Source organism: Monomorium pharaonis, chromosome 1 (assembly GCF_013373865.1).
Source record: "Monomorium pharaonis isolate MP-MQ-018 chromosome 1, ASM1337386v2, whole genome shotgun sequence".
Lineage (NCBI taxonomy): Eukaryota > Metazoa > Arthropoda > Insecta > Hymenoptera > Formicidae > Monomorium > Monomorium pharaonis.
This window is the reverse complement of record NC_050467.1, coordinates 26,524,915-26,552,079: the sequence shown is the minus strand read 5'-3', so window position 1 is coordinate 26,552,079 and position 27,165 is coordinate 26,524,915. Positions and strand designations below refer to the sequence as shown.

General features: G+C 35.8%; 1 protein-coding gene across 1 annotated transcript in view; it reads left to right on the top strand.

Moving 5' to 3' along the window:
- The window catches only part of LOC105829148 (dynein heavy chain 2, axonemal), a 42,894-nt gene that overhangs the window by 1,992 nt on the left and 13,737 nt on the right, over nucleotides 1-27,165 (top strand). Inside the window, exons 2-40 of the mRNA XM_036289930.1 lie at nucleotides 92-549; nucleotides 3,512-3,721; nucleotides 3,949-4,401; nucleotides 4,839-5,355; nucleotides 5,983-6,125; nucleotides 6,376-6,521; nucleotides 6,623-6,761; nucleotides 7,430-7,440; nucleotides 7,577-7,787; nucleotides 8,015-8,207; nucleotides 8,517-8,613; nucleotides 9,012-9,263; nucleotides 9,876-10,003; nucleotides 10,297-10,415; nucleotides 10,866-10,980; nucleotides 11,766-11,899; nucleotides 11,985-12,178; nucleotides 13,352-13,580; nucleotides 13,663-13,814; nucleotides 13,897-14,147; nucleotides 15,194-15,414; nucleotides 15,494-15,608; nucleotides 16,298-16,469; nucleotides 17,557-17,732; nucleotides 18,804-18,960; nucleotides 21,124-21,348; nucleotides 21,853-22,141; nucleotides 22,379-22,516; nucleotides 22,744-22,914; nucleotides 23,230-23,521; nucleotides 24,040-24,131; nucleotides 24,224-24,427; nucleotides 24,502-24,707; nucleotides 25,007-25,192; nucleotides 25,890-26,109; nucleotides 26,188-26,354; nucleotides 26,481-26,701; nucleotides 26,774-26,883; nucleotides 26,978-27,093. Of these exons, the coding sequence (XP_036145823.1) occupies nucleotides 92-549; nucleotides 3,512-3,721; nucleotides 3,949-4,401; nucleotides 4,839-5,355; nucleotides 5,983-6,125; nucleotides 6,376-6,521; nucleotides 6,623-6,761; nucleotides 7,430-7,440; nucleotides 7,577-7,787; nucleotides 8,015-8,207; nucleotides 8,517-8,613; nucleotides 9,012-9,263; nucleotides 9,876-10,003; nucleotides 10,297-10,415; nucleotides 10,866-10,980; nucleotides 11,766-11,899; nucleotides 11,985-12,178; nucleotides 13,352-13,580; nucleotides 13,663-13,814; nucleotides 13,897-14,147; nucleotides 15,194-15,414; nucleotides 15,494-15,608; nucleotides 16,298-16,469; nucleotides 17,557-17,732; nucleotides 18,804-18,960; nucleotides 21,124-21,348; nucleotides 21,853-22,141; nucleotides 22,379-22,516; nucleotides 22,744-22,914; nucleotides 23,230-23,521; nucleotides 24,040-24,131; nucleotides 24,224-24,427; nucleotides 24,502-24,707; nucleotides 25,007-25,192; nucleotides 25,890-26,109; nucleotides 26,188-26,354; nucleotides 26,481-26,701; nucleotides 26,774-26,883; nucleotides 26,978-27,093 (7,630 nt within the window). The remainder of the gene's footprint in view (nucleotides 1-91; nucleotides 550-3,511; nucleotides 3,722-3,948; nucleotides 4,402-4,838; nucleotides 5,356-5,982; nucleotides 6,126-6,375; nucleotides 6,522-6,622; nucleotides 6,762-7,429; nucleotides 7,441-7,576; nucleotides 7,788-8,014; nucleotides 8,208-8,516; nucleotides 8,614-9,011; nucleotides 9,264-9,875; nucleotides 10,004-10,296; nucleotides 10,416-10,865; nucleotides 10,981-11,765; nucleotides 11,900-11,984; nucleotides 12,179-13,351; nucleotides 13,581-13,662; nucleotides 13,815-13,896; nucleotides 14,148-15,193; nucleotides 15,415-15,493; nucleotides 15,609-16,297; nucleotides 16,470-17,556; nucleotides 17,733-18,803; nucleotides 18,961-21,123; nucleotides 21,349-21,852; nucleotides 22,142-22,378; nucleotides 22,517-22,743; nucleotides 22,915-23,229; nucleotides 23,522-24,039; nucleotides 24,132-24,223; nucleotides 24,428-24,501; nucleotides 24,708-25,006; nucleotides 25,193-25,889; nucleotides 26,110-26,187; nucleotides 26,355-26,480; nucleotides 26,702-26,773; nucleotides 26,884-26,977; nucleotides 27,094-27,165) is intronic.

Genomic DNA, 27,165 nt, shown 5'->3' with positions numbered 1-27,165 from the left:
TTTTCTGTATATAAAAAATTTCTACTATAAATTATTTGATTTAAGTAAATATTACTTATTTCAAATATGTGGTTTTTCTTCTTTATGTCAGATGACAATCTTTGCGGTTTGAACTACCAGCTACAGCAAAATACAGTAGAGTTTATTATCGACATCTTATTGGCTGCACAGTCCACTTACATACGTCAGTTCGTGATGTTGAAAGACGAGATCGAGAACGGTATAGCTGAAGCGGAATCGAACATTGAGTACCTGAGCCTTCTGAAGGACACTTGTGCCAAGTTGAAGACTTGTACAACTCCTGCATGCGTGGCTCAATATCTGCCAAAAATGATGCATCTCTTCAGGACGATTTGGCTGAACTCTCCTTACTATAATACCCACGAGAGGTTAAGCAATCTCTTCGGCGCGCTTAGCAATCAGATCGTTATCATGTGCAAAGGCTTTATCAATCTGGCAGATGTATTTACGGGGAAGGTCAAGAAAAGTATGAAGCTCTTTGACGAGTGCATCAAACTATGCGAGGATTATGAGGCTCTCTATCATAAGGTGAGTCATGTTGGAAACTTCTTGCAATAATACATTTTATATACCAAAAATATAAAAGTATAAGAACATAATATAAGTCTTGAGAAATATTTTTACAAAAACATAAAGCATTCTGTGAAGTATTTTGCAAACTACTTATTGTAACATAAAATTGAAAATAACACTAATTATTTATATACACTGAAAAAAAATTACTGAATTGAAATAAATATTTTTTCAAATAGTACCATGCAGAAGTTTTGTAAAAAATAAATAATATTTATTTCAAATGAGATAATATTTTTTACAATTTAGAAAATGTATAATACATTTTCTAAATTTATACAAAATGTATAACACATTTTTTAAATTATAGAAAATATTATCTTATCTATATAAATAAAAATGTAAATGTTTGTTTCTCATCTAAGATCTCCGTAAGTTTTTCACCGATTGTTTTGAAATTTTGACACAACGTTGCATTCGTAACCGGGAGTGTTCTTATGGGGTCTGATTTTGGAAATACCAAAATGTGTTTCAAAAATGATAGCCATAATTTAAGTGTAAAAAATAGTTTTTCATTAATATTATTGAAATTTTGACACATTGAGACGGGGAGAGACCGGGAGAGATGGGGAGATAACGGGAGAGACGGGGAGAGACGGGTAGAGATGGGGAGAGACGGGGAGAGACCGGGAGAGACCGGGAGAGACCGGGAGAGACCGGGAGAGACGGGGAGAGACGAGTAGAGACGGGAAGAGACGGGGAGAGACCAGGAGAGACGGGGAGAGACCGGGAGAGACGGGGAGAAACGGGGAGAGACCGGGAGAGACGGGGAGAAACCGGGAGAGACGGGAAGAGACGGGGAAAGATCGGGAGAGACGGGGAGAGACCGGGAGAGACGGGAAGAGACGGGGAGAGACCAGGAGAGACGGGGAGAGACCAGAAGAGACGGGGAGAGACCGGGAGAAGCGAAGAATGTTTCTATTGTGTTTAAATTAAGGTAATAAGAAAAATAAAGATGGCTGTTATTTTATTGAAAAAAAAAGAAACTTATTTAAAACAGTCTTTTGAATGGATTTCTAAATCCATGGCAGCTTTTAGAAAAAAAAGTTAGAAGTACGTGAATAAATGAATATTAGATTTATTAAAGATAGATAATGCTTATTCAAAAATAAAATAAAAAGAGCAACAGTAAAGCAAGGCTCTTGAAAGTTAAACAACGAAAGCAAAGAAAATTTGAAAAAAACGTAGCATAAGAATAGAGAGCCACAGCAACGCGTGGCAGGGCATAGCTAGTTTGAAATAAATATTATTTATTTTTTACACTTCTGCATGGTACTATTTGAAAAAAATATTTATTTTAATTGAGTAAATTTTTTTTCAGTGTATAGAGTGACTTACTTTCTTAACATTTAATTATAACACGTTCTATTAAAAGTTTAATTTAAGTAAAATTTTTATTTTTGTATAAAAAGCGAAAATATTTTTAACAGAATTGTATGCTAAACTTTTATGAATAAATAAAAATTGTTTTGTAATAATAATGACGATAAGATAATCGTACAACTTTGTATTGTTTACCTACATACTTATTGTAGTAGTTAATAAGTAAAAGTACATCTGTGAGGTACTTGTAAGCTCAAAAGCCAGTTTGGGATCGTATATACGTAAAGTGCGTACAAAACATGGTGCTTCATGCTGTCTGCAAATTCACCTTCCAGCCGGTGAGTTAAACTCCCATTAAATTATGTGTGCACAGCTACTTTAGCTACTTAGACTCCTTGTTGGACAACACGAGGGTGAATTTCTCCGTTAATGCGGAAGTTACAAAGTGATTTTGGTTTTCAGTGGTAATTGTGATTAGGTATGATAATTCAAAGTGAAACGAGGCAGCCGGCCATTTTCTGTGGAACTTAGAGTCGAGCAAATAATCGCTCGCGGTACCGCTTGATGGAATTAACTTAGCGAGAGAAACGGAATACCTATGTATGACGATCTCTGCTGTGAAGGACGCTCCTTACAAGTACAAAGCGGCAAAGCGAAAAAGAGCTTTCGCTTTAAGTGGAGATCGCAATATAACACCGACTTACGCTTCTCCCGTGGGCAGATAAGCCAGAATAGAGGTGGGAATTGGGAAACGATGTGACGCGACGGCTCTCTCGACTACTTGTTCTCGAGTTGCGCTAGGGGTTAGCACGCCATGTGCCCGAAGGGATAGGTGACACGACTTCTTAGACTTTTGTGCAGAAATCCGTGCAATCGCGTTACACAGTGGATTTTACGGATCGCTAACGCGCGTTCAATTGTTTGCATTTTTATTTTTTGTGCAATACTTCATGTAAAATGAATAGTAACAATAAAATGTTTTCGGACACACACATTTTCTGAGTTCCATCGAAATTCGTCGACACAAAAAAAATCTTTGTTTCTACTTTGTATCTTTATTAATTAGAGCAGAATCCAAAAATTAAATAGAATATTAAAAGTAAGAAAAGAAATGCTATTTTTCGAAGATCTTAGTGCTTAATAATATTTCTATATCAATTTTTGAATATATTTTTTAGTATATAAATTGCGTGCTAATACGGATTGTCAAATTTAAAACATAATCGTAAAGCTAGAAATATTACAATTTAAATTGATTATCAATTTAATAAAGGAATCTAGAATATATATTCTATACAATCTAGAATTATATAACTTATATCGCTTACTGAGGAGAGTATTTCTCATTTCACTGACTTGTGAAATGGACATTTTTCTCTGACTTGTAAAAATAAAATCAAAATTTGCCTGAACATCGAAAATGATATTTTTTTCTTCTGCTAAGTATCAATCTAATTTTACCTATTAAAGAGAATTCTTCTATTTCAGTACTGACTCGTGAAAATAACATTTTAATTTGCATTATTGATTGACCAATTTAGCGTAAATATCAATATTTAACAAAATAAATTGTTTTCAATATATTCTGTTTTAGATCGCGAACGCCCACATCAATCTCACGTATCACTCCTGGGACTTAGACACGAAGAGCATATTTCGTTACATCAACGTTTTCATCGGCAGGTGTCAGGATATGATCGAGATTTGTCAAGCAATGATTGATTTTGCAAGGTTCAAATATTGTACACGGCATATAAGCATCAATGAAAATGCACACACTATGTCAATTTTTTTACTTTTATTTTAATTCCCCGTTCATAAACAACACTTTTTAATTTTGGTTGACGCGTATACAGAATAATTCACTTTATGCTTCTTTTCGTGATTGAGTAAACACAAAGTAATAATTTCATTTACGTTCTTTTTTTACAGACCTGTTATTCTATAAAATACCGCCATTAAATAAGCATTAGATTATTACATAAATAATTATGATATGTTCTATACAAAACTTGGCAATTAAAATAACTAATTGCTAGAATAAAATTTATTCATAGAAATAGTAATATTTTTGTAGTAGTAACAGTTTTGTATTTGTGTGTGTCTAAGTATGAAAATTACAATATGACTTTTTATCGCAGATTAGACGAAACCACTCAAATTTTAACACCTAAATTCAGTGGTACAAATGGCGAAGAGCACGAAAGAGTATGTCAAAAGATCGAAAGACTCTTTTATGATTCTTTGAATAAAATCCAAGCGAATTCACACAAGATCTTTGCCGTTCACGAATCTACGTGGCACGATGATATGATCGTATTTCGTACCGAAATGAGGGACCTAGAGATAATGATCGAAAATTTGATAGCCATCGTCTTTATGAACGTTAATAATATTCAAGAAGGGATCGAGAATTTGCGGAGCTTCTACAATTACCTGAATCGCAGGAATTTAAAGTTCTTATTTGATACCAAAAATAGCAGCGTAAGCAGAAATTAATAAGTCATAGATAAAAGTTGCTTTTAATAAATAATTATACATTTGTAAATTTAATCCGATTTATAATAGTTAAAAATATTAAAGAGATCTTAAATGAGCTCTGGGAAGAAAATAATAATAAAATAATTTAGCTTTATTTGTTTATTTATAAATAAATTTTTAAAACATGAAAAAATTTTACAAGAACGTTTTATACATAAAATCTATTATCTTATTAAGTAATAACTTTACAGTTCTACATAATGAAAAAAGAATTAGAAACGGAAGGGAAAGAATTTATACATGTCAAACTTATTTTTTCGAAAATTTATCACTGTTCTTCAAAATGTCAAATAAATCTATCTAAATCCTCAAAGCTTTCCAAATTTTGGAGATCTTAAATCGTCAAAATAATCACTAATAATTAAACTACAATTTCAAAGGTGTGGCAGATTCTAGCCGACGATATCCAACAGACAAAGCAGGAGGTTCTCGAGACGGAAGAATATTCGTCGATTACACCTTATTATGCTGGTAGGGCGTTGAATCTTCGTCTGAAAGGTGACCGCCTGTTATCGACACGAAAGATGCTGGAAAAGGCCGAGTGGATGCCCTATTGCGGCATGAGCGAGGAGATCTATCATCAGGAAGACATCGTGATCAGATCCATCGAAGACTCCATGAAGGATCTGTACGGAAAGTGGCTACACGACGTCGGCGATAACCCGCGCGCGCGACTCGATCGCTACCTGATGCGACGAAGCGAAACAAGACCAAGTCTGCTCGAGTGCAACATCGACCCTAATATCCTGAATCTCTGCCGCGAATGTTTCTATTGGATCAGCTTAAGATTCAACATACCCGTGCACATAAAACTCATACACGACAAATGGGATACTCTACACTTTATCTACGAAAGTGTCCTTGCCGTCACGCTGGCGTACAACAGGGTTATCGAAGGTTCGCTGTTTTTAATAATTACTTATCAAATAATTATAGTAAGTTGTTAAAGAAGAAGTTAATAAGAAAACAGTTAAAAAGACCTTTTTATATAAAAATATAATATATTAACGAAATTTTAATTATTTCAGACCTAATATATAAACATAATTTTATGGTAAAATATAAAGTTGCAAAAATTAAAAAAAAAGAGTATTTTTGAATCTTTTTAAACTGCTTTAATAAAAATTTTGTATTTAAGTACAATATTTAATTATAATAAAAATATTCAGCATATATGATATAAAAAACGTTATTCTCTCTAATCGATTTTTTAAATGCGTCTACATGAGATTCGTTAAAAAACGTTACATTTTATTAACTTATGCAAACCGTTTTACATTTTATAATTTATACCTGAATATACGTGCACAAGGAGTATATAACGATTAAATTTATTTTTCCTAAGTTATGATAAAAGAGTCCCCCGGCTAAAATGTGAGAGCTTATACAAATATCATGATGACACGATTCAAACAGCGTATATGCCTGGTAATGCGCGCGATGAAAGCGACATTCTCCGTATTTGCAGTCACACGCGATGGTAGCGAAATATTCTTGCAACGTAGCGAAACTTCTATTTTTCAGCATTGTCGCTGACAGAACGTGCGCTGTTTCGCGAATTAATTCGGCAGCTCGACCGGAAGATCAATCCCGGCTTAACCAAGCTGACGTGGAACACGGATTACGTGGACTCGTACATCGAGAATTGTTTCAACGAAACGGCCAATGTACGCTTAGAGTCTCTTACCTCATCCATGCGCGAAATCCATATAAATTCATGCAATACGTACGGTAACCTCGCGGTAAAATTTAATTTTGAGGCTGTCCAAGAGAAGTCTCGTGCTCTATCTGCATTTAAACAATTAATACGATGTTCCGCATAATACGAAACCAAAATAATCACCATTTCGATAAACGCATATATAAAGATACAAAAATTTCAAGATTTTATTGATTTTCATTGATTTATCCCTTTAGTTTCAGGACTTTGTTGATACTTACAAGAATTCGAACTTTGAAATTATAAGAATCTGCGAGAACATCTGCGACGCTCCAATGATCAAGATAAGAGTTAATTACACGTACACGTTGTCTGCATTGGAGAAGGAACTTTTGCACGAAAGGTAGGATTTCCATTTCGCATTGTGATGTCGCAAATTCAGGCGCGTGACTGAAACTTAACGCTTGGCGAACGCTGCATCGGTCGAACTTTCTCACTTTCCAGAGACAGGGCGTTCCAAGTTATGACTCAAAGACTCGATATGGTATTTCTGTACGTCATGGAGATTTACGAGGGCTTCAAGAATGTGATACATGAGGTGTATATAGCTTCTTTGGTGCAACTATGTAACATGATAAAATATGCCATCTTTCTTTTTTTTTAGAAATAAAAATGCAATTTTTATTTTTATATTTTATGTATTTTATAAATCACAGCTTGTTTCATCATCCTACTCATATTTACTTTTTTACTATCTTTTTGTATATTTACATCTAAAGATATGTCTTGAGCAAATCTCTTCGTAATTCATCTCTAAAAATTTATAGAAGATAGTAATTTTTTAAATATTTTCTGCAAACTTGAGCAAGTGCCGCGAGGCACGCTTGTTAGTTTGTAGCAAATTTCTGACGAGTTATATCAAAATTTTTTCTGTAAAGTGTACGCAAACGTAAAAATAACCGAATAACTTTGACGAAAGAATATCAGCGGTGGAAACAGTGTATTTTACGCACCCTCGGGCTACGCAAAGCAATTCTTGTGTAACTAAAGTTGGAGAAGTAAGGAGCGTACTTATGGCAGATTCGTGTTATGATATGTCGCTCGTTCCATAACGTGACTGCGCACGTAGCTTCTCAGTTAATTCAAAAAAATTTCGAAGAGTTGCAACTTCGCTAAACGGATATTTTCTAAAATAGCATGTTTGACTTACTACTAAATTTATCAATAAAGTGATTAAGATAATGTTACTATATCTGGAACAAAAATAAACCGATGAAAAATAATCAATACATATTGTGTTTTTTTAATAAGCACAGTAATATGTTAGTTTTTTTTAGATAATTGTATTTTCCTATAACATACTTGAGTACTCGATTATTTTAATTTATTTTTGAAAAAAACTAAAACTTGTCTACAAAAGTACTAATTGCTCTGTTTGCTCTAATATCCGCTCGATAGATTGATGTATTTAACGTCATTATTGTGTTTTTCTTGTCAGAGTCGCACGGAATGGAAAGATTATTTAATAAAAATCGATATGGTAATTGAAGAAGCTATCAGATTGTGTTTAAAGAATTCTTTAACCATCATGTTTGAGGCTCTTCATGGCGCAGATACGACAGGACCCTCACCTCTCCTATTAATGCAAGCCGATATTATCGATAACAAAGTATGTACATAACTATGCATAACACGTATAACATGCCATGCAACAGTATTACATTATTTAATCATAAAATTCTCGCATATAGAGTGATAACCATAATTAAACAATAATTTAACTATTTACGCATATTTTTAAATTTGCTTCAAAAAATGTGAACAATTGTACATATAATTATACATTTCATACAACTATGACATTTCAACGCTTACTGCATATTACGCATTATCTAGATAAACTTCACGCCGAATCTCTTGGAGATGGCTACGGTGATAGGAAACATTTTGAATATTTTGCTGGAACCCTTGAAAGATGTCTTGCGGCTAGTTAAGAAGTTTAAAATGGTTCCAGATAAGGATTTCTCCTTTTCAAAGTTGTATAAGAAAGACAAAGAATTGATTGAACTCCAACAAAAAATCAATAATGGTTGTGTCATTAATGAAGCTTTTCACATGTTCTTTTGCCTGATTTTATTTTTAATTCTATTTGCAATATATTAATTATAATATAATTGATCTTTTAATTTTAATAAATTTTAGACCATTTTCAATCAAAAAATCAGTCAATTTAGATAAAATTTCCATTTTAAACTAATTTTAAAATTTAATTGAAAAAGCTTGTTACTCTATTAATATACAATTTTAATTTAGTAACTTATGAATTCTGATTCAGTATTACTTTTAACTTTATGTTGTTTTAATAATATAAAAATGATATTAATCTATCAATGTGCAGAAATGAATTCCTGCTTCATCCAAGTGCAAAATTATATCAAGATATGGGAACCTTTCAAAGACGTATGGGAAGTAAATAAAGATCTATACATTCAAAGGTAACGTAAAAAAATGGGATTAAAATATGAAAATATTATTATATATAATAATTATAATAAAATAATACACCAATATGATAAAAAAGCAATGTAATAAAATACCAAATTTAAAATAGTTCCCCTTTTGCTTATGATACTTTAAAAAGCTTATCTCAAAATCTAAATTTTATTATGGTATACTTGATTTAAATAAACAATTAATACAGTTTATACTACAGATCTAAAAGTTTATTTAAAGAAGTTATAACTTAATTTTCCATAAATTTCTTTAAAATAGTATTGAGCAAAGAGAGTATTAACAATTTATATTTAGAACATAATTTTCATTCGTGAAATATCTATGCAATTTAAGTTTTCGCATAAATGTTATTGCTTGTTATCTATTTTGTGTAAACTAGATACGAGAAATTGAAGCCAAGGGCGGCATCTTTTGACGCGGACATAAGTAAATACCTCGATGTGATGAATAGTGTTCAACTACAGGAAACCATGGCGACAGTGCATTTTCTAGATATAAATTTTGATGGAGTGAAAGCCACTATCATCGAACATTGTTCAATCTGGCAACAGAAGCTCGCCGCACTTTTATTACGCATGACCGATGCAATGGTCGACCACGTTTATCATTACATCGCTGAAAATTCCACAAAGTTAGTTGCCCGCATGGGTTGTTATTCAAAGTGAAAAGAAGATTGCGTTCGGAATTGAAAAAAAATGCGATGTGGAAAAAGGATTGAGGGAAAAAAACATTTTATATCTCAGAGATTTTTATTCGCATATCTTTAGATAACAATTTTTTGCAACATGATAAAAGAATTTAAAACATTTTAAATCACATAAAGTCGTTTTTACAGACAATTATTTCAGAGAGAGAGCGAGAGCATAAATTTTTAATGAATTTCATATTTAAATACTCATCGTATGAAACTAAATTTTGAGAGAAAAACATGCACACAACATCCTCGCTCTTCAATTTGAAAGGATTAACTGCAGTTCGCTTGCATATTATTTCTATGCTCATTACTATGTTAAAAATTCTTACGTAGAAGGCCCGCGTAATCATCTATTCCGCACTATTGCATAATTGAATCCTTCAGTTATACCTTCGTTTTCAGTTTTCGATCGATACTATTAATGTAAATTTCCTCAAGCCGAGCGGAACATTGGAGAGGCGTTGCTCGCGAGGCGTTACTCCCATAAATCCTGTCGCGGGGCCTTTTTGAATTTCGAACTGAATCGTACGTGAATTCATTCGTTTGCAGAATAACGAAGGAACCGACGGATCTCATCAGCATGCAATCCGCGCTGCAATTGTTCGAGAGGCTCATCGCCGAGATTCCGAAAGAGGAGGAAGAGTTTTCCAAGATCCAGGAGCAGTACCAAACTTTGGGTAAACCTCTAAATTCTAAATGTTTCTTCGTGCTAAATAAGGAGGTTGATGCGCCGTAAAATCGCCAGAGTTTAACATCCATGTATTATTGTTCAAGAATTTGCAATACAATCTGCAAGTTTTGTAAACGTATTAACTGCTTTGCACTAGAGACATGGATTTTAACTTTGAAATTTGAAATTTACTCGCAAGTGAATTTTGAAAGAACATTAAAGGTCCTTAATCTACTTAAATTCGTGTAATTATGAGTAGTTTCTTATGTCATGAAGAAACGCTTCATATATTATTTTCAGAAAAATACGAAGTACCACTGACTTATGAGTTCAAGAGAAAATTAAAAGACATTGACCGCTCCTGGACAGCTTACTTGGAGTTACTTGCCACGTGCGAAGTTACTTTGCTTGAAAAAAAGGTACGATATTCTCTTGGTATAAAAGGAAACTTCTGAAAACTTTATAATAAAAAATTGAGTCGCGTCGACGTTGGCGTCAACGCCAACAAAAAGGAAAATGAGATGTCAATTAATACCGTCTCAATTTTTTGACATTACTTCACCGCGCGTACCAGGAATTTTTATATAATTTGAAAAATTAGGTTTCGCGCATAGTAAAAACATTTGAGTGTTTATATTATAAAGTCAAAGTTTGTGAATAAAAAGAAAAGAGAAATAATAATGCAATTATTCTGCTTTTTTGTTTTATTTATACATTTAAAAAATTAAAATTTTACGTTTAATATATTACGATACATTCTTTTTGCATGTAAGGATAGGTTAAATGTTAAACCTTTTTAGATTTTCTGCATTAATATTTATATAATAACTTTTTTATACTATCAAAATATTATTTTAATATAATTTTAGGAAGAATTTAGGCAAATATTGCTGACTGACGCGACAATGTTCGAAGAAGATGCATCCTCGTTGGTGCGCAAATTTAACGACACCGGGCCTTTCACCTCCGACTGGAATTCAAAAAGTAAATTGGTTCACACGTTCTCATCCGATATGTAAATCCGTGTTCGTTGTGAGATATAGTATGTGCCGAGCCGCCGCATAAATCAACTACCATATCTTTTCGAGCATTTCCCTCGAGACAATATATATCTTGCGTTAAATAATATCTTGCAATCTGTAACAGATTTGCGCGGCGGTAAATGGCGTGAAATAACATTCACTATTTTTAATTTCGACATTAAATAAAAATGTACAATTTAATAAATAGTAAGAAGAAAATGAAAGAAAAAGAAGTAAATTGTAAAATAAAAAAGTTGATAACATAAAATGCACGAGATATTAGACAAAAATGTTTTCATGAAAACATTTTACAATTTATTTGTATAGTGTGTTAACAGTTTCAGGAAAATACGCATTAATATTGATGATATCCATGCAATAATAATATTATCTATATATGTAGAAACTTAAAAAAATTGGAACAAAAATCCCAACAAATGTTTTTACTTTTTCCTGCAGATTGCAAGGGTGCTATTCATAGCACGCTTTTTACACCGCATCCAACTGTTTGAAATGCGTTGTTGATTCTGGATCGGTTTTTTTTTCACGTGGACTTTGCCTTTATAAATACACGATGCAACTATAATGGTAATCCCACGTACACTCGGCGCAAGCGTTAAGTAAACTAATGCGGCAACTTGATCGTGAAAAATAAAATTGGTTTTATCCAGGCGTATTGTTCGTCTAGAATGTTATTTTATCTATAATACAATTATCTTACTCTTTATTATTACGTTGCTGTTACAGGTGCTTTTAATTGGCTAGCCAACTTCCAGAAGGAAATACTTTCCATGAGAGACAGGGAAAGTCTGTTAAAGTCACAGGTGACAATTTTTGGCATAAATTATCCAGATTCCCGGGAACTCGCACAACTCGATAAAGTAAATGTCGCTCCTATATATATGTACCATCTTCGTGCACTTCCATGTGCTTATTCGACTTTTCGACGCTTTTCTACACGCGAAGGATGTAGCAGTGATCGAATTGGTGTGGCAATTGACGGACGAATGGAACGACGCTTGGGAACGCTACAAAACCGGAAATTTCTGGACGATAGAATTGGAAGAGATGGACACAACCGCTAATCTCCTCCTCCGGAAACTCACGAAACTCTGCAGGGAGCTCAAAGAAAAGAATTGGGAGATCGTCGAGAATACCAGGTGCGACCCAGTTGTAATCCAATTTCGAACGCGCAGCAAATATGTGCCGATCCGTGCATTTTTCACGAAGCGCAAAGTAGTGTTTGCAAGCCATCCTTTAGGAGGATGTCAATTTATCGGTTCGCGAAAACTAGAAACTGGTCGGTCGCATATAAACTGCACGATAGATGGCCATTTTTCAAAATGACAGCAAAATGAGAAAGTGCGTGATCGACAGTAATTCTAGATGATTGGACGCTGCAACATCAAATACTTATAAAATGTTACAGCAAATTAAGTATTTTGTTAGTTATTTTTTGCAGCGTCTGGCGAGGAATCCTTAAAACTATCGATATAGAAGGAATAAGTGTACTGCCAATTTAACAACGCCGATAAAAATGATTATGCGTTTTTTTGTCATTCTTTTTCTCATAAGCAGCAACGCAATGCAGTACCTCGCAAGAAATAACATAGAGGACAAAATATGCTTAATCCCACGTGTTACACAGCAGCGCTTATTAACCTTTGCACCGCTAAAGCGCACGGCTTACGAGAACTGCCGAGTGTACTTGTACCACTCCTTTCGACGATACTTTCTGAAACTAACGAAGTGCACGTTTTGTAAATGGCTGCGTAATTTCTAGCAGCAAAAGTTTAATTTATACAATTATACAAAGAAAAATGAAAAGGAAACAAAGAATCCACTTAGTATGTATCTAAGGAAAAATATAAGGAGAATACATAGATTATTTCTACAAGTTTTAAATAGAAAAAAATCTATTTTCAATTCTCTTAATGTAAACTTTCAAAAACGTTAACATTTTACAATTAACATAGATAAGACTGATACACTAACAAATAATATTATTTTGTAATTATTACATTTTTAATTGTAATGTTTTTTATATTTCACTTTTTTATTTTGTAAATTAATATGCACGTATATAATAAAAAGTGACATATCTAATTTTTTTTACACAACATCTGTACTAAAGAGAATAGTAAGATATTTTAGATAATATTATTATTCTGCAATTAAATCACGTTTACAAATTGTATACAATGAGTTCTTTACATTTTTGTTTTTAATATCTATTAAAATAATATTCATATATACATAAATTTAAAAAATTAAATATATGTGTTTTGTTTGTATGACACTATTATATATTAAAGAATGTAATGTATGTTCAGGTCGAGGGTGGATAAATTTCGACATACATTACCGCTAATAACAGTACTGAAAAATTCAGCGATGAGACCGAGACATTGGAAACAAGTAAAAAATACGATCACCCAAGACTTTGACGAGACGTCGGAGGACTTTACCTTAGACGCCATTATTAGAATGCAAATGCATAATTTCGCGGAACAAATTAGCGAAATTTCTAACGCGGCTACAATGGAACTCGTCATTGAAGTAGTAAGTCGTCTAATGAAGATAAGAGTCATAGAACAGGGTTGTGCAAAATGATCATACGGATTTAATGTGACAAACATTGTAGGGACTCCAACATATTAAAGATACTTGGGAGAAGATGTCGATTACGATGGTCCCGTACAAAGATAGAGGAATATACAAATTAAAATCTATGGATGACATAATTCAGACTTTGGAGGATCATCAGGTGCAGCTTTCGTCCATGAAATCAACTAGGTGCATTAGACTTGTTAAGCCAATTTTCACGTTCATATCTCTAATAATATCAAATTAAGTAAGATATATTGGATTTTCTCAGGTTTGCAGAATCATTTGCCCAGGAAGTCGAATACTGGGAGCGGGCACTGTCAACGATCGGCGAAGTTTTGGAAATGGTGTTGGTAGTACAGAGAGAGTACATGTATCTCGACAATATATTCGCCACTGAAGACATCAGGAAACAACTCCCAAAGGAGACGGACGATTTTGACAAAGTGACAAGCGAGTTGGCTGAGCTCACGTCAAGAATGGCTTCCTATGGTTTGGCGTTGCCAGCCACTCATAATCCACGTATGTATTATCAAAGAGACATTTTACGCAAAAAACTGTTAATTATAATATAAAATTTGCCTAACTAATTTTATAAAAAGAATTTGTGCAAATTACATGTTTTTCCACTTATGAGTGAATACAAATTTGATAAGCATTCGTAACGTAATTTAATTTTTTGAAAAAAAAAAATTTTTTACAAGAATATCTGTCTAATTTAATTATATATTGTGTATAAGAACTTAGTAATCAAAAAACATTAAAGCAATATTTTTACAAAAAAAGCATTTATAAGTATAAAGTACATATAAACATGAAGGAAGAAATTAATAAATTAAGCGGTTCATATTTACCGTGTACGATCATCCTGAAAGTTAAATTAGAGTTAAAATTAAGCTAGAACTGAGCCTGGGTATTAATGTAAATGGATACGTGCAAATCGTCTGTCCGTTTCCGGTGCTAAAAGAAAAGGGGGAGGGAGAGAGAGAGAGAGAGAGAGAGAGAGAGAGAGAGAGAGAGAGAGAGAGAGAGAGAGAGAGCAGAGAGAGAGAGAAGAGAGAGAGAGAGAGAGGAGAGAGAGAGCAGAGAGGAGAGAGGAGAGAGAGAGAGAGAGAGAGCGCGAGAGCGACGAGAGAGAGAGCGAGAGAAGCGGGAAGATCAGGCTAGCGGCGCGAAGGAGAGAGCTATAGCTAGACTAGCTCGCAGATCGCGCGGAATCTATAGCTCAGGCCGGAAGAGCTCGACGCCGAGAAGGCGCATCGCCTCGATACTCTCTCTACGCTCTGCTCTCCTATTCGATCCTCTAGGAGGCTTCGCGATCTCTTAGTCTATACTCCGTATCTTCATCTCACAGCTCGCTCTCTAAGAGCTACTTCCCTTCTCTGGCTCTCTCTCTCGCTCCTATCCATCCGCTCATCTCGGAGAGAGAGAGAGAGAGAGAAACGGTAAAAGAGGATACAAGATCGAGCGACGAGTCGACGCGTACGCGTACTGTAAAATAATGTAAATCTATTCTATTGAAACCATTTGCATTTTTTCCTGGCGCGCCATCACGGCGATCCTGTTAGCCGGCTTGCTGGAAGTCCTGAACAAACTCAACGACAAGTTGGAGGCGTTGCAACTGGCGCTCGAGCAGTACCTGGAGACGAAAAGACGCGTATTTCCGAGACTTTACTTCGTCTCGAACGACGATACGTTGGAGATCCTGGCCCACTCTAAACGACCGGACCTCGTGCAGCCGCACATCAGGAAGCTCTTCGCGAACATCAAGTCCTTGAAGCTCGCCAAGGTATTCACCGCGCTCTTGTTTCCTCTGCATAAATGCGTAAGTCCCGAGAATCTCGATATCGTAACTCTTCCGTCTTCAGTCGCTGACTGGAAAGCATGTGACTGACGGCATGTACTCGAATGATGGAGAATACATCGAGTTTATCGAGCCGGTTTTCTTGGAGGGTCAAGTCGAGCATTGGTTGCGCGATCTCGGTGAGTCGGTTTCTTCAGCAACTTCCTTGAGATATCGGTAATATAAGCCGGGACGAGCATCATCAGAGCCGAATAAAATACAATATGTCAAAACTGACTTGTAATCGTCTCGAAAATAATCTTAAAATCCGATTATCTTCTATGACGCATAGTTATTACTATTCTACGAGCTTAGGTATTATCCCCGTAAATCCAATTTCCTATTATCTCGTCGAAGTGAACGCGTGCGCATATTGAAGAAATGCATACGAGAAATAAGATCATAAATAGTTTTTTGTAAAATCAATGAAAATGGCGTTTCCGCCGTTTAAAATATGGAAGCGATAAACTTCTTTTGTGTGCACGTCGTAGAAAACTAAGAGAAAGATCATCGACGTGTGAACACGGACTCATCAAATATTTACAATATTCTGCTGTATCCTCGGTACGGACACCGAGTAGCGTTTACAACGGTGTTACGTTTGGGCCTTGCGTAAATAAAAGCCAACGTGGAAATTGGCCATAATTTATGCTCTCAATTCCGACGTAACTGTCGCTCGCCGTAAATTACTCGGGGCGGCGTGCAACTTCGATTTCTGTTTGCGAGAGATAAAAATGCGCGAGCGAAATAACACGGAGGACGGAGGACGGAGGGCGGAAGGGAGAGACTAGGGTAGATGTAGGTGAATAAACGTGGATGGCAATTGCAGAGGCCGCGATGAGGGTGACCCTGCGCGAAGTGTTGAGGCAATGTCGGACAGCGCTGCGAAAAATGCTGGTGAAACGCGACAGGTGGGTGAAAGAATGGCCGGGTCAGCCGGGCATTACGTCCACTCAAATCCAATGGACGAGCGACTGCACGCGCGCCCTGCTGCACTGCAAGTGAGTACCCGTTACCTATGAGAAATTTAGCTACGTTAGTTATGGAACGTGAGGCGGACAGGGCCGTTGGAGCTGACTCGAGCTTGAAGCTGGAAACCGAGTCGGCTGAACGGCACCGCGACGCGGCGGCTCGGAAAGGGTGGAAACGGGACAAACGTGAGGGCGGACTGATGGACACCGAGACGGGTTAGAGGGAACAGGACGACGAGATGGTGACGTATAGGGGCGAGAAAGGGCCTTCCCTACGGGGTGGAAGGATGGTCGAGGGAGACAGGAGGGAGACACGGCAACTCTAATAAGAGAAATTTTGCATATTCTACGTCTCGTCGTCGTGCGATCCGGCGACGGCACCTCGGGCAGCGCTCTTCCTCCCTCATCTGCATATACTAGCCGTACCGCGAATAATTTAACCCATACCTACGACCGTATATCCCTACCTACCGAATAAAATCCCTCCCGTCTCAGGTCTCTCCCATGTAACGCTTGTGTTACGCGAGGCCCAATGTGCCTTTTCTTTGCACGGGCGCCTCGGAAAAAAAACGCCGAAGACGACGCGCGCACACGGTTGGGAAAATAGGGTCGTGCTAGGTGCGTTGGACGGCGCGAAACAATATTCCTAAAAGTGCATCGCAATGCTACGTCGTCATCCTACTCTTATTTCAGTTGACGCGTGACTTTACGAGAACGTGAGAAACCTTATGTTAATAATTTCGCAAAGGAAAGGCGAAATACTCGCGTTACTTTAATAATATCTTCGAAGATATTGTTTCTACAGCTAAAGACAATCTTTTTCAAGATTTTTTAGAGTCTTTTACATCGACAGTTAAAGATAAAATTATAGAAAGTACTCCTCACGTAAAGACAGTAGCAGTGCCTAAGGATAGATTTCTGAAGTTATTTTGAGATAAAAATCCTAATACCAATATGTCCAAGTTAGAGAAGTTTTCATATGAAAAACATTAAAAATTACTAAATCAAATTGTTCGAAATTCGCATGCTCAGAACACTTTGTGTAAGAGACAATGCGGCTGTGCAAATAGTTATTTCACTGTCTAATTTTATTTAATTTACCGATGCACTGCTTAAGAATGGCGGACTCGAAGAAACCATTGCGAAAGCTGAGAAAGAAGCAGAATCAGGCGTTAGACAAATACTCGGAAACTATACGAAGCAATCTGAATAAACTGGATCGACTGAAACTCAAGGCTATCATTGTTATCGAGATACACGCGAGAGATGTCATCGAGAAGTTGTACAAAATGAGTGAGTACGAATTTGATTCATATGCTCTATCTTTGCGATCGTTCTTTTTATCATTATTCAATATTCGTTCGCCACGTGTTTGTTTTGCCAACGTGTACTCAATGTACACGCAGATGTATAACCAACAAATTACGGATTTTATACAGGACCATGCGACGCAACCGCATCACGTCCTGGCATTATATCGTTGGCGATATGATGCGCCATAGTGAGGAAAATGCCAGCACGTTTTCTCTCGTAAATTTGTATATTGGTAGTATCTCGAAAAAGGACGCTGTAAAAAATATCTATGCGACAGTGAAGATTTACTTTTTTTTTTTCAAGAACATAAAAACAGTAAAAATATACTTTGAAAGGCTCTTGTTCATTTTTAATACATAATAATTCTTTAATTTTCAATAAGGGAACACAACCAAGTATTTCATTTCAATTTTAATAAGGTTTGGATATGTTAAAATATGGACTGAAATATAGAATACAAAAATAAAAAAAAAACGTATTTTATATATATATATATATATATATGTTTTTGCACGTTAGAGGGGTGGAACATTCCTTTTAAAAAAATACTTATTTTCTTTTAAAGCGAATATTATTGAAACTATAAGAAATAGAAAAAATGTTCTAAATAAAAGATAAATTTAAAAATTTCAAGAGCATTTTTTAATTAAATATTAAAAATTTTTTTATTTTTTTATTTACTCCATTACTTAAAACTTTTTCAAAATTTTAAGAACTTTGTATGACCAAATTATAATAAAAGTTTACTTTAATACGAATTTATATGCAACAATATATAATAAAGTTATTTTCCGACATACTATTTTTGAAAAATAATTATCTAAACGTATACTGCTATTTGCATCCGTCCACGTACTTGATTCTTCATATTGAAACGGATTCATCTCATACATGTACGCTGCGCGAGATAGTGTTGAAAGCAAATCAATTCAATTGTCATTTAAATTTCAAGAGTTCTTGACATTTATTTCTTTATTATTATTTTTTAATTTAAATGGAAATTCGAGAAAAAGCTAAACAAAACAAAAATAAAGTCTTAATATTTTTCAGATTGTAAAGATGTGTCTGATTTTGAGTGGTTGTCGCAGTTAAGATTTTATTGGGATGTCGACAATTGCATTGTTCGGCAAACAAACACTCATTTTATATATGGATATGAATATTTGGGTAACACCGGAAGACTTGTAATAACTCCGCTGACAGATCGGTATGTATTTTACTAAATATTTTGCTCAATTGCAAGAAATTGGATAATACGTTTATTTTATAATCGTAATTTTAATTATACCTACACTTTTTCTTAACAATTTTTTTAGAAATTGATATTTATTTTTTAACATTTTATTCTTTTAACTTAAAAATAAATAATCTTTACATATTTATACAAATTATTTTAATAATTAATTAAACATAATTAAAAATATAAAAGCTGTACAATTTTATCTGGAAAAAAAAAGAATTTTTACGAAGTTGGACAGCAAATGACAATAATTTTATCGAAATACTTTGCATCGCCAATTTATTTAGACTTCTTATACCCTAAATACTCGACGAAATATATGTCGCTCAAATCATTTCGTATGAATTTGTATGGTGAATACAAATAACGGCAACGTATGTGCACTCGATTTCGGAACCATTTACAAAATTACTTTGTGACGTTACGCTGCGACGTATTTAGTCGGTCGCCGCACTCCGTTCCGTTTAGCAATGTTGAAACAGAAGTTTCTCAGTGGTTATCGCTCGTACGCTATAGTTAGTCACGTAGTTGGCACCAGATCGTGGCCAGCCGTAATTTCGTCTGTCACGCGCGTGGGTAACACACGACGGCGCGGGTAATGCTTACTGTTCGACACATTGGCGATGTAATACAACCCTAGTTAGGTCAGCAAGGCTGACGATTACGGCGATTGCTTGGCGTCGCTCCGCACATGTCCGATTAAGTAAAGTTTTAAGTGCTCGGTTGTATTTAATGAGGGAACTTACCGCGATACTGATCGCACCAAATAGCTCACGTTACATGATGAAGGCAAGGTCGCAAACTCATGATATACTTATCGCGCATCATACTTTACGTAACTAGTTATATCTTAGTGCGGGAACAATGTCACATGTCGTGGTATGAGTAATACGATGACCGTTTAATTCAAGTATGCTGCAAGATGTTCCTTGTACCCGGTAGAACTTTCGTATACTTAAATCTGACTTAAACCCATTTATAAGAGAAGGTAATTTAATCATACAAAATGTAAGAGGAACAAGTGTATGTACAGAGCTATTTTATAATAATTAATGAAATTAATTTATCACATGTGCATAGAGAGAATTTTCTCATAAAGTTTAACTTGAAAATCATGGTTGCCGTAGGATAATGTTATATTTTTAAAAATTTTATATGATTTTCTCTGATTAATATCTACTACACATATTTAATATTTTAACATAGTAAAGTATCAAAGATTGATGACTAAGTAATCTAGCAAAAGAGAATGTGCCTCTCGCAGAATCGTTGTTCACGAAACGCGTATCTCGCGCTTAGCGTTCGCGTAAATACATACAATTTCGCCAATATAACTCGATGCGGCCCTCGATGTAATATGCGGTGTAATGATGACAATGCGATTCGATCTCAAGGGCGGTCTCGAAAGGAGGACACTTGGCTTGCTGCGACATCAAAGGGTAACGTGCACGTGGGACAAGCGACGCTGCTTAACGTGGTATCGATTTAATCGCGATAAAAGGCTACCGCCCTCGTTGCTCTAATTTATAGACGGCGATTGCCATCTCTCGATACGTTTGTCCGCTTTTCCGGTCTCGAGAATTTGTCTCTCGCGGAAAAAAGACAGCGCGCTCCACTTTCCGCGGCGCTCCGAGCATGCAGGAGGCTCTCAATCTTCCGTATCTTCTCCGTACTTACCCGCTCTTTCCTTCTTCGAAGGTGGACGAACTGTCCTGCTGTTTATCGAATAGACGCATTAAATCGTAAACCGCATCGGAGCATATGCACACACTCTGTGACGCATTTCTCGAATCGGATGCCAGAATTGCAGCTGCGTTTCCTGGAATACGGGTCTGATGGTCGAGATATTTCGCCAATACGCCGTAAATCGCACGAAGATCCTCGTATGCGCCCGTACGGGCGAGAAACATAATCCGCGTGTTCAATAAAACGCGCAACGATTTACAACCTTATTGCCTGAACATTTTAAAACGTACAAAGTAATACAATAATCGATATGATTTCGTAATTGCGGATTATACGCGGGAGTATTTAAAACGTTCTCGTCTGTTAATTTTCCATTTCCACGTGTGTCACGTATTATTGCGTATTAAATTATGAAATAACTCTTGGCGTTTATATCCTGTGCAGATGTTATATCACGTTGACGACGGCTCTTCATTTATACCGCGGCGGTAGCCCAAAGGGACCCGCGGGTACTGGAAAAACTGAAACGGTAAAAGACCTGGGAAAAGCGCTGGGTTTCAACGTAATCGTGCAAAATTGTTCGGAGGGACTGGACTACAAAAGTATGGGTAGATTATTTTCTGGACTGTCGCAAACCGGCGCCTGGGGATGCTTCGACGAGTTTAACCGGTGAATACCCTTGAAATCCGAATGCTGTTTCCGCAAATAAAAACATAAATTTCATCGAATCTCTTCAAAACGCGTGATTAACATTTGAAAAACTAGTAACGTGTATATATTTAAAAAATAAAATTTATTTTTTATTTTATTATACAAATTTACAAGATTTTCTTGAAAGAGCGTAGATTGTTTGAAGATTGTTTTCAGGGTAATTTTTGTCACCATCAAGTCTCAAACTGTACCAACATGCTAATTTTAATTTGACTTGATAAAATCTTTTTAACAAATTCACACTCCGTGTCTCAAAATATTTAAAAAAGTTATTTCTTTTTCTCCCACTAACATTAACGTAAAATTTGTAAACTGGTGTTATTATAAAAAATTTTATCTTTTATTTTTTATTACACGAAGTCAATTTAGTTTCTCGAATAATTTTATTACTATGTGACACGAATGAAAAAAATGCCGCAGGTAAACGAGATAGGGAGAGAAACACCTTTTTCTTAATCGTAGAATTAACGTCGAAGTGTTATCAGTAGTGGCGCAACAGATCCTATCGATACTGACCGCTCTCGCTCAGAGACTTACGAGATTCATTCTCGACGGCATCGATATACCCTTGGTACACACCTGCGGCATCTTCATCACAATGAATCCTGGTTACGCCGGACGTACCGAGCTTCCAGACAATTTAAAGTCGATGTTTCGACCAATCTCAATGATGGTGCCGGATAGTAGCATGATTGCCGAAATCAACCTGTTCGGTGAAGGTTTTCGAGACACCCGCGCCCTGGCCAAAAAGGTTATTCGTAATTCTAAACAACTTTTTAACGAAAAATTTAACGTAAATAATTTTATAAAATATAAATAATAATGACACAATGTGCAATATGTACAGTATATGCAGTTTGTAAAGCAATGTTTATATTTTCCTCTTTACTGTCAGTAACTTTTAAGTATTTATTTCATTTATGGAGAAAATAATACTTTAACGACAAGATTTATTGAAAATTCTGTATAATGCTTTTCCTCTTTGTAGATTTTTACTTTATACTCTCTCGCCCAGCAGCAGCTTAGTAAGCAATACCATTACGACTTTGGTTTACGAGGTATAGTAACGCTGACTCGATATGCCGGCAAAAAGAAACGGCAGTATCCCAATTTGCCTGACGAGGAAGTAATTATTCTCGTAAAATGATTTAATCTCTAACAAGAATTTTGAAATTTTAAGTGGCTACATTCGCTTAGAAATTACAGTAGAATAACTTTTAAGCTATTTGTTAAATTTTATGCTACTACATTTACATAAAATGTTTACGAAGCAAGCAATGGAAACGTAACAGTTTCTTGTGCTACGCGGACGTTTACCGTGAATTCGCATTAACCAAGTTAAATGTTATCTAGATAATTATTCTTGCCATGAAAGATATGAATGTCGCCAAGCTTACCTCGGACGACCTACCGCTATTCCTCGATATCACCACAGATCTTTTTCCCAACGTAGACATGCCTACTGTGGATTACGAAGAAATTATCAGTTATATAACCAGCGAGGCAATCAAGTTGAAGCTGCAGGTAATCTTCTTAGGAGGGATATACCGTAACTCCTCGCGTGCTGAAAGGGGCCGACGTTCGCATTTTTTATGTCATGGCCCTAAGAACATTTATCGAACATTTATCGAGAAATTATTCATGCCGATCCGACGCTTACAAATATCAATTTGCGTGCATCAAGCTGATATCTTCCTCGGATCATCATTCTTCTTAGAATTTAATCTCCGGCGTTAGCAAAAATATAATTATGGAATCTGTTCGGAATAATAGCTGGGATAAATCACCTAACTTAGTTATCTCGGAACTAATTAATCGCCTGAATTATCGGGATTACAGCCAATTCCCATGATAGTGACGAAAGTCATTGAGCTGTACGAGACGAAGAGCTCGCGTCATTCAACGATGATTGTCGGCGCGTCAAACACCGCAAAAACCGTAACGTGGAAGATTTTACAGAATACGATGACGACAATGAAGAGCGATGGAAAGCCGGGCTTTAACACCGTTCACGTACATCCCATTAATCCTAAGGCATTGAGTCTCGGTGAACTCTACGGCGAGTACAATCTTTCCACCGGAGAATGGCTCGACGGAGTGATATCGTCCATCATGCGGAAAACTTGTTCCGGTAAAGCGCTTGATTGATTACAATGTAATACGTGTGATGTAATAACAATGTTAGGCGCTGAAAAGCAATGAGTTCAATCGTTTGTACGAAATATTTAACGTGCGTCTGTCATGCATTAAGATCTGTTTTATAATTATAATTAGAAAATATATTTTATGTATAAAATTTTTGAAAAGCTGCCAACAATTATAAATATGCAAATTTGCAAATTTTGCGAGACATACTCATTATAAAGATGACATAAGTATGTGTATAAAATAATATATCAGTGTTATGTCACGATCAATTGAGTAATATTAAAATATTACCAGAAAGAAATTGGAATAATTGTGAAAATATTATAATTATCACGTATCAATTGAGTAATATAAAAATATTAGCATGGTGAGAATAATTGTAAATAATAAATAAAAATAAAAGGAAGAAGTATATAAGCGAGATCATTAAGAAATCCGTTTTGTTAACGCGATTTATACTTGGAAAACATGCTACTTATAGTCCATGCTCTCTTTTGACAGAAGATACCGCCGACGAAAAGTGGATCCTCTTTGACGGACCCGTGGACGTTGATTGGATTGAGAACATGAACAGTGTCATGGATGACAACAAGGTATACTTCGTTGCTCCTTGCTTTTCCTCGGGACGAAATTGTGTAAGGCTAATTGGCTGGCGCGTTTCCTAAATATAAAAAAAATTTTTAAGGTATTAACGTTGGTAAATAACGATCGTATCGTTATGCTCGATCAAGTTTCGTTGCTCTTCGAGATGCAAGACTTGGCTGCCGCCTCTCCCGCGTCGATCTCCAGAGCGGGCATAATTTACAATGATTACAAAAACCTTGGTTGGCGTCCGTACGTCGATTCGTGGCTGCAAAAGTACAGCGCCAAACCGGAGTTCGTGGAAGAGGTGAGAAGATGCCTCTGCGAAACACATAATCCACGGCCCGGTGAAGCGTTACAGTTTCATTACTTTTCAATTAGATGAACCAACTGTTTGAAGATCGCGTCAACGTCACGTTGGATTTTAAGCGACGGAATTGCGAGGAACTCGTGCCTGTTCCTGAATTGAACGCCGTTCAGTCGTTTTGCAACCTCCTCGAAGTACTCGCGACACCGCAAAACGGCGTGGAATTAGGCGAGGATCGTGACGCTTTCTCCAACATATGTAAAATGTGGTTTTTCTTCTGGTACGTCTAACCCCTTGAATTATTGTTTAATATACGTTCGTTTCAATGGCGAGCCACATCGAACGTGCGACGACCGCGTTTAGACAAGATGAAGTTACAAATTCGCAACCGCCATTCGCAAACGGTACAAGTGCGAATATTAACCGTTGCTCCCGGATATTTCCAAGTGACACTATATACATATATATTGTAGTTCTCTGGCGGTTTGCAAGTCATATTAAACTATAAGTTCCGAGTTAATGACATGGTAATAGTGTTCGAGAGCACTAAATAACTACATTCAGTTATGCATGTTGTAGCATGATATGGTCATTGTGCGCCTCGGTCAACGAGGACGGTCGCCAGAAAATAGATAAATTTATAAGGGAAATTGAAAGTTTCTTTCCATTACGGGACACAGTCTACGAGTACTACGTGGACGCGCGTCTGCGCACTTTCATTTCATGGGAGGAAAAATTATCGCCCGGGTGGAAATTTCAAGCCGGGTAAGCGTAAGAGTAATATCATTCAATTAGTGAGTCACAAAAATTCCAATTTCTTCCAGCAAACATTACAATCTTTTTCAAAATGTTCAATCGACTGCAATTTATAAACTGCTTAATTATTACAATACACAAATTTAATTAATTTTAAAATTAGATTAGAATTAAGATTTTTTTAATTTAACGCAACATTTTATATAAATAGTCAAATAATTCAAGTTATATTTTATCATATTTAATTATATCATCAATTTGAATATTAGCGAATTCGATGGGATGCACTAGTGCATATTAAAATTGTCGTACGCAAGGCAATGTAAAGATATGTGATACCATTTTTACACTTAGATTGAATTAGTGTATTAGCTTTAATGTGCATCAGTGCGCACTATTGCAGTCCAATTGAATTTGTTACAAGTGCTGATAATTTTCGGTCGATTGCAATTTATAATTAAATTGTTTAATTATAGCAGCACACAAATTTAATTAATTTTAGAATTAGAATATTTTGAATTTCAAAATTGGGATGTTCTGAATTTGACGTAATTTTTTCATTTTATATAGATATACTCTAATAATTCAAGTTACATTATAATGTATTAATGATATCCTTTAGGCTGTGGAAAATTGATTGATTGCTGACGATTAATTATACTATCTCTTAAAATGGAATCTAATATATCCTTAACTCAATTTATAGCCTACCATTCTACAAGATAATAGTACCTACCGTAGACATGGTACGATACGATTACATCGTAAGTTCTCTTCTATCGAATGGTTTTCCGGTGCTTGTAGTGGGTCCAGTAGGTACTGGAAAAACGTCCACTATCCATTCGGTACTTGAGCTCCTAGACGACACGAAATACGCAGTTCTGCTTGTAAATATGTCGGCCCAAACTACATCCGGTAACTTACAAGTAAGGCTTTGAACATATATCGAAAGGATAATAGTCTTAAATATTGAATGAACATTTTACATTGACCTCTTGGTTCAGGATGCAATAGAAAGCAGACTAGAGAAACGAAAGAAGGGAGTTTATATTCCCACGGGCGGTAAGACTATGATCATTTTCATGGATGATTTTAATATGCCTATGAAGGAAAAATACGGATCGCAACCACCGTTGGAGCTGATTCGGCAATGGATTGACTATGGATTTTGGTATTATTTGCAAAATTTAACAAAAATAAAAAACTAGGAGAAAAAAAGTATAGCAAACGTAGCAGAAACATCACAAAAAGTGTATGCTAAAATATTCTATTGCATAAATGTGTAAAATATTAACAGGTACAATCGTCAAAAGCAAACGAGGAAATATATTGAGAAAATACAATTAATAGCTGCGATGGGACCACCTGGTGGAGGCCGTAACGTCATTACGAATCGATTAGTTACAAAATTTAACGTTATTAACATGACCTTTCCAAACGAAAAGCAGATTGTAAGGATTTACGGCACGATGTTGAAGCAACAACTTTCCGAGTTTCATACTGACGTGAAAGGGATATGTAAGTGCAAAGTGACCTCTGATCAAATGTAATTGACTATTATGTAAAATGGCGTTTTCTTATCCGTTTCAGCAAATGAGATAACGTTTGCCTCGATCGATCTATATAATCATGTGATCCAGAAGATGCTTCCCACTCCAACAAAAATGCATTACTTATTTAACCTGCGGGATATTTCAAAGGTAAAAAATATTATCGAAATTAAAAATAGCAACTGGCGGTAATTGCACGAAAGTAAATGTGATAACGGATACAAAAATTACTATCGATCCCCAGGTCTTCCAAGGGCTGCTGCGCAGTCATAAGGACTATCAGTATTCGAGACAGACTTTTCTGCGATTGTGGGTCCACGAGAGTTTCCGAGTTTTCTGCGATCGGCTTATTGACGAGAAGTAAGCGCTCAAGAGGCATTAACTTAATTTGGCTTGGGATATGGAGAAAAAAATGCTGAGCAATTTCTTTCA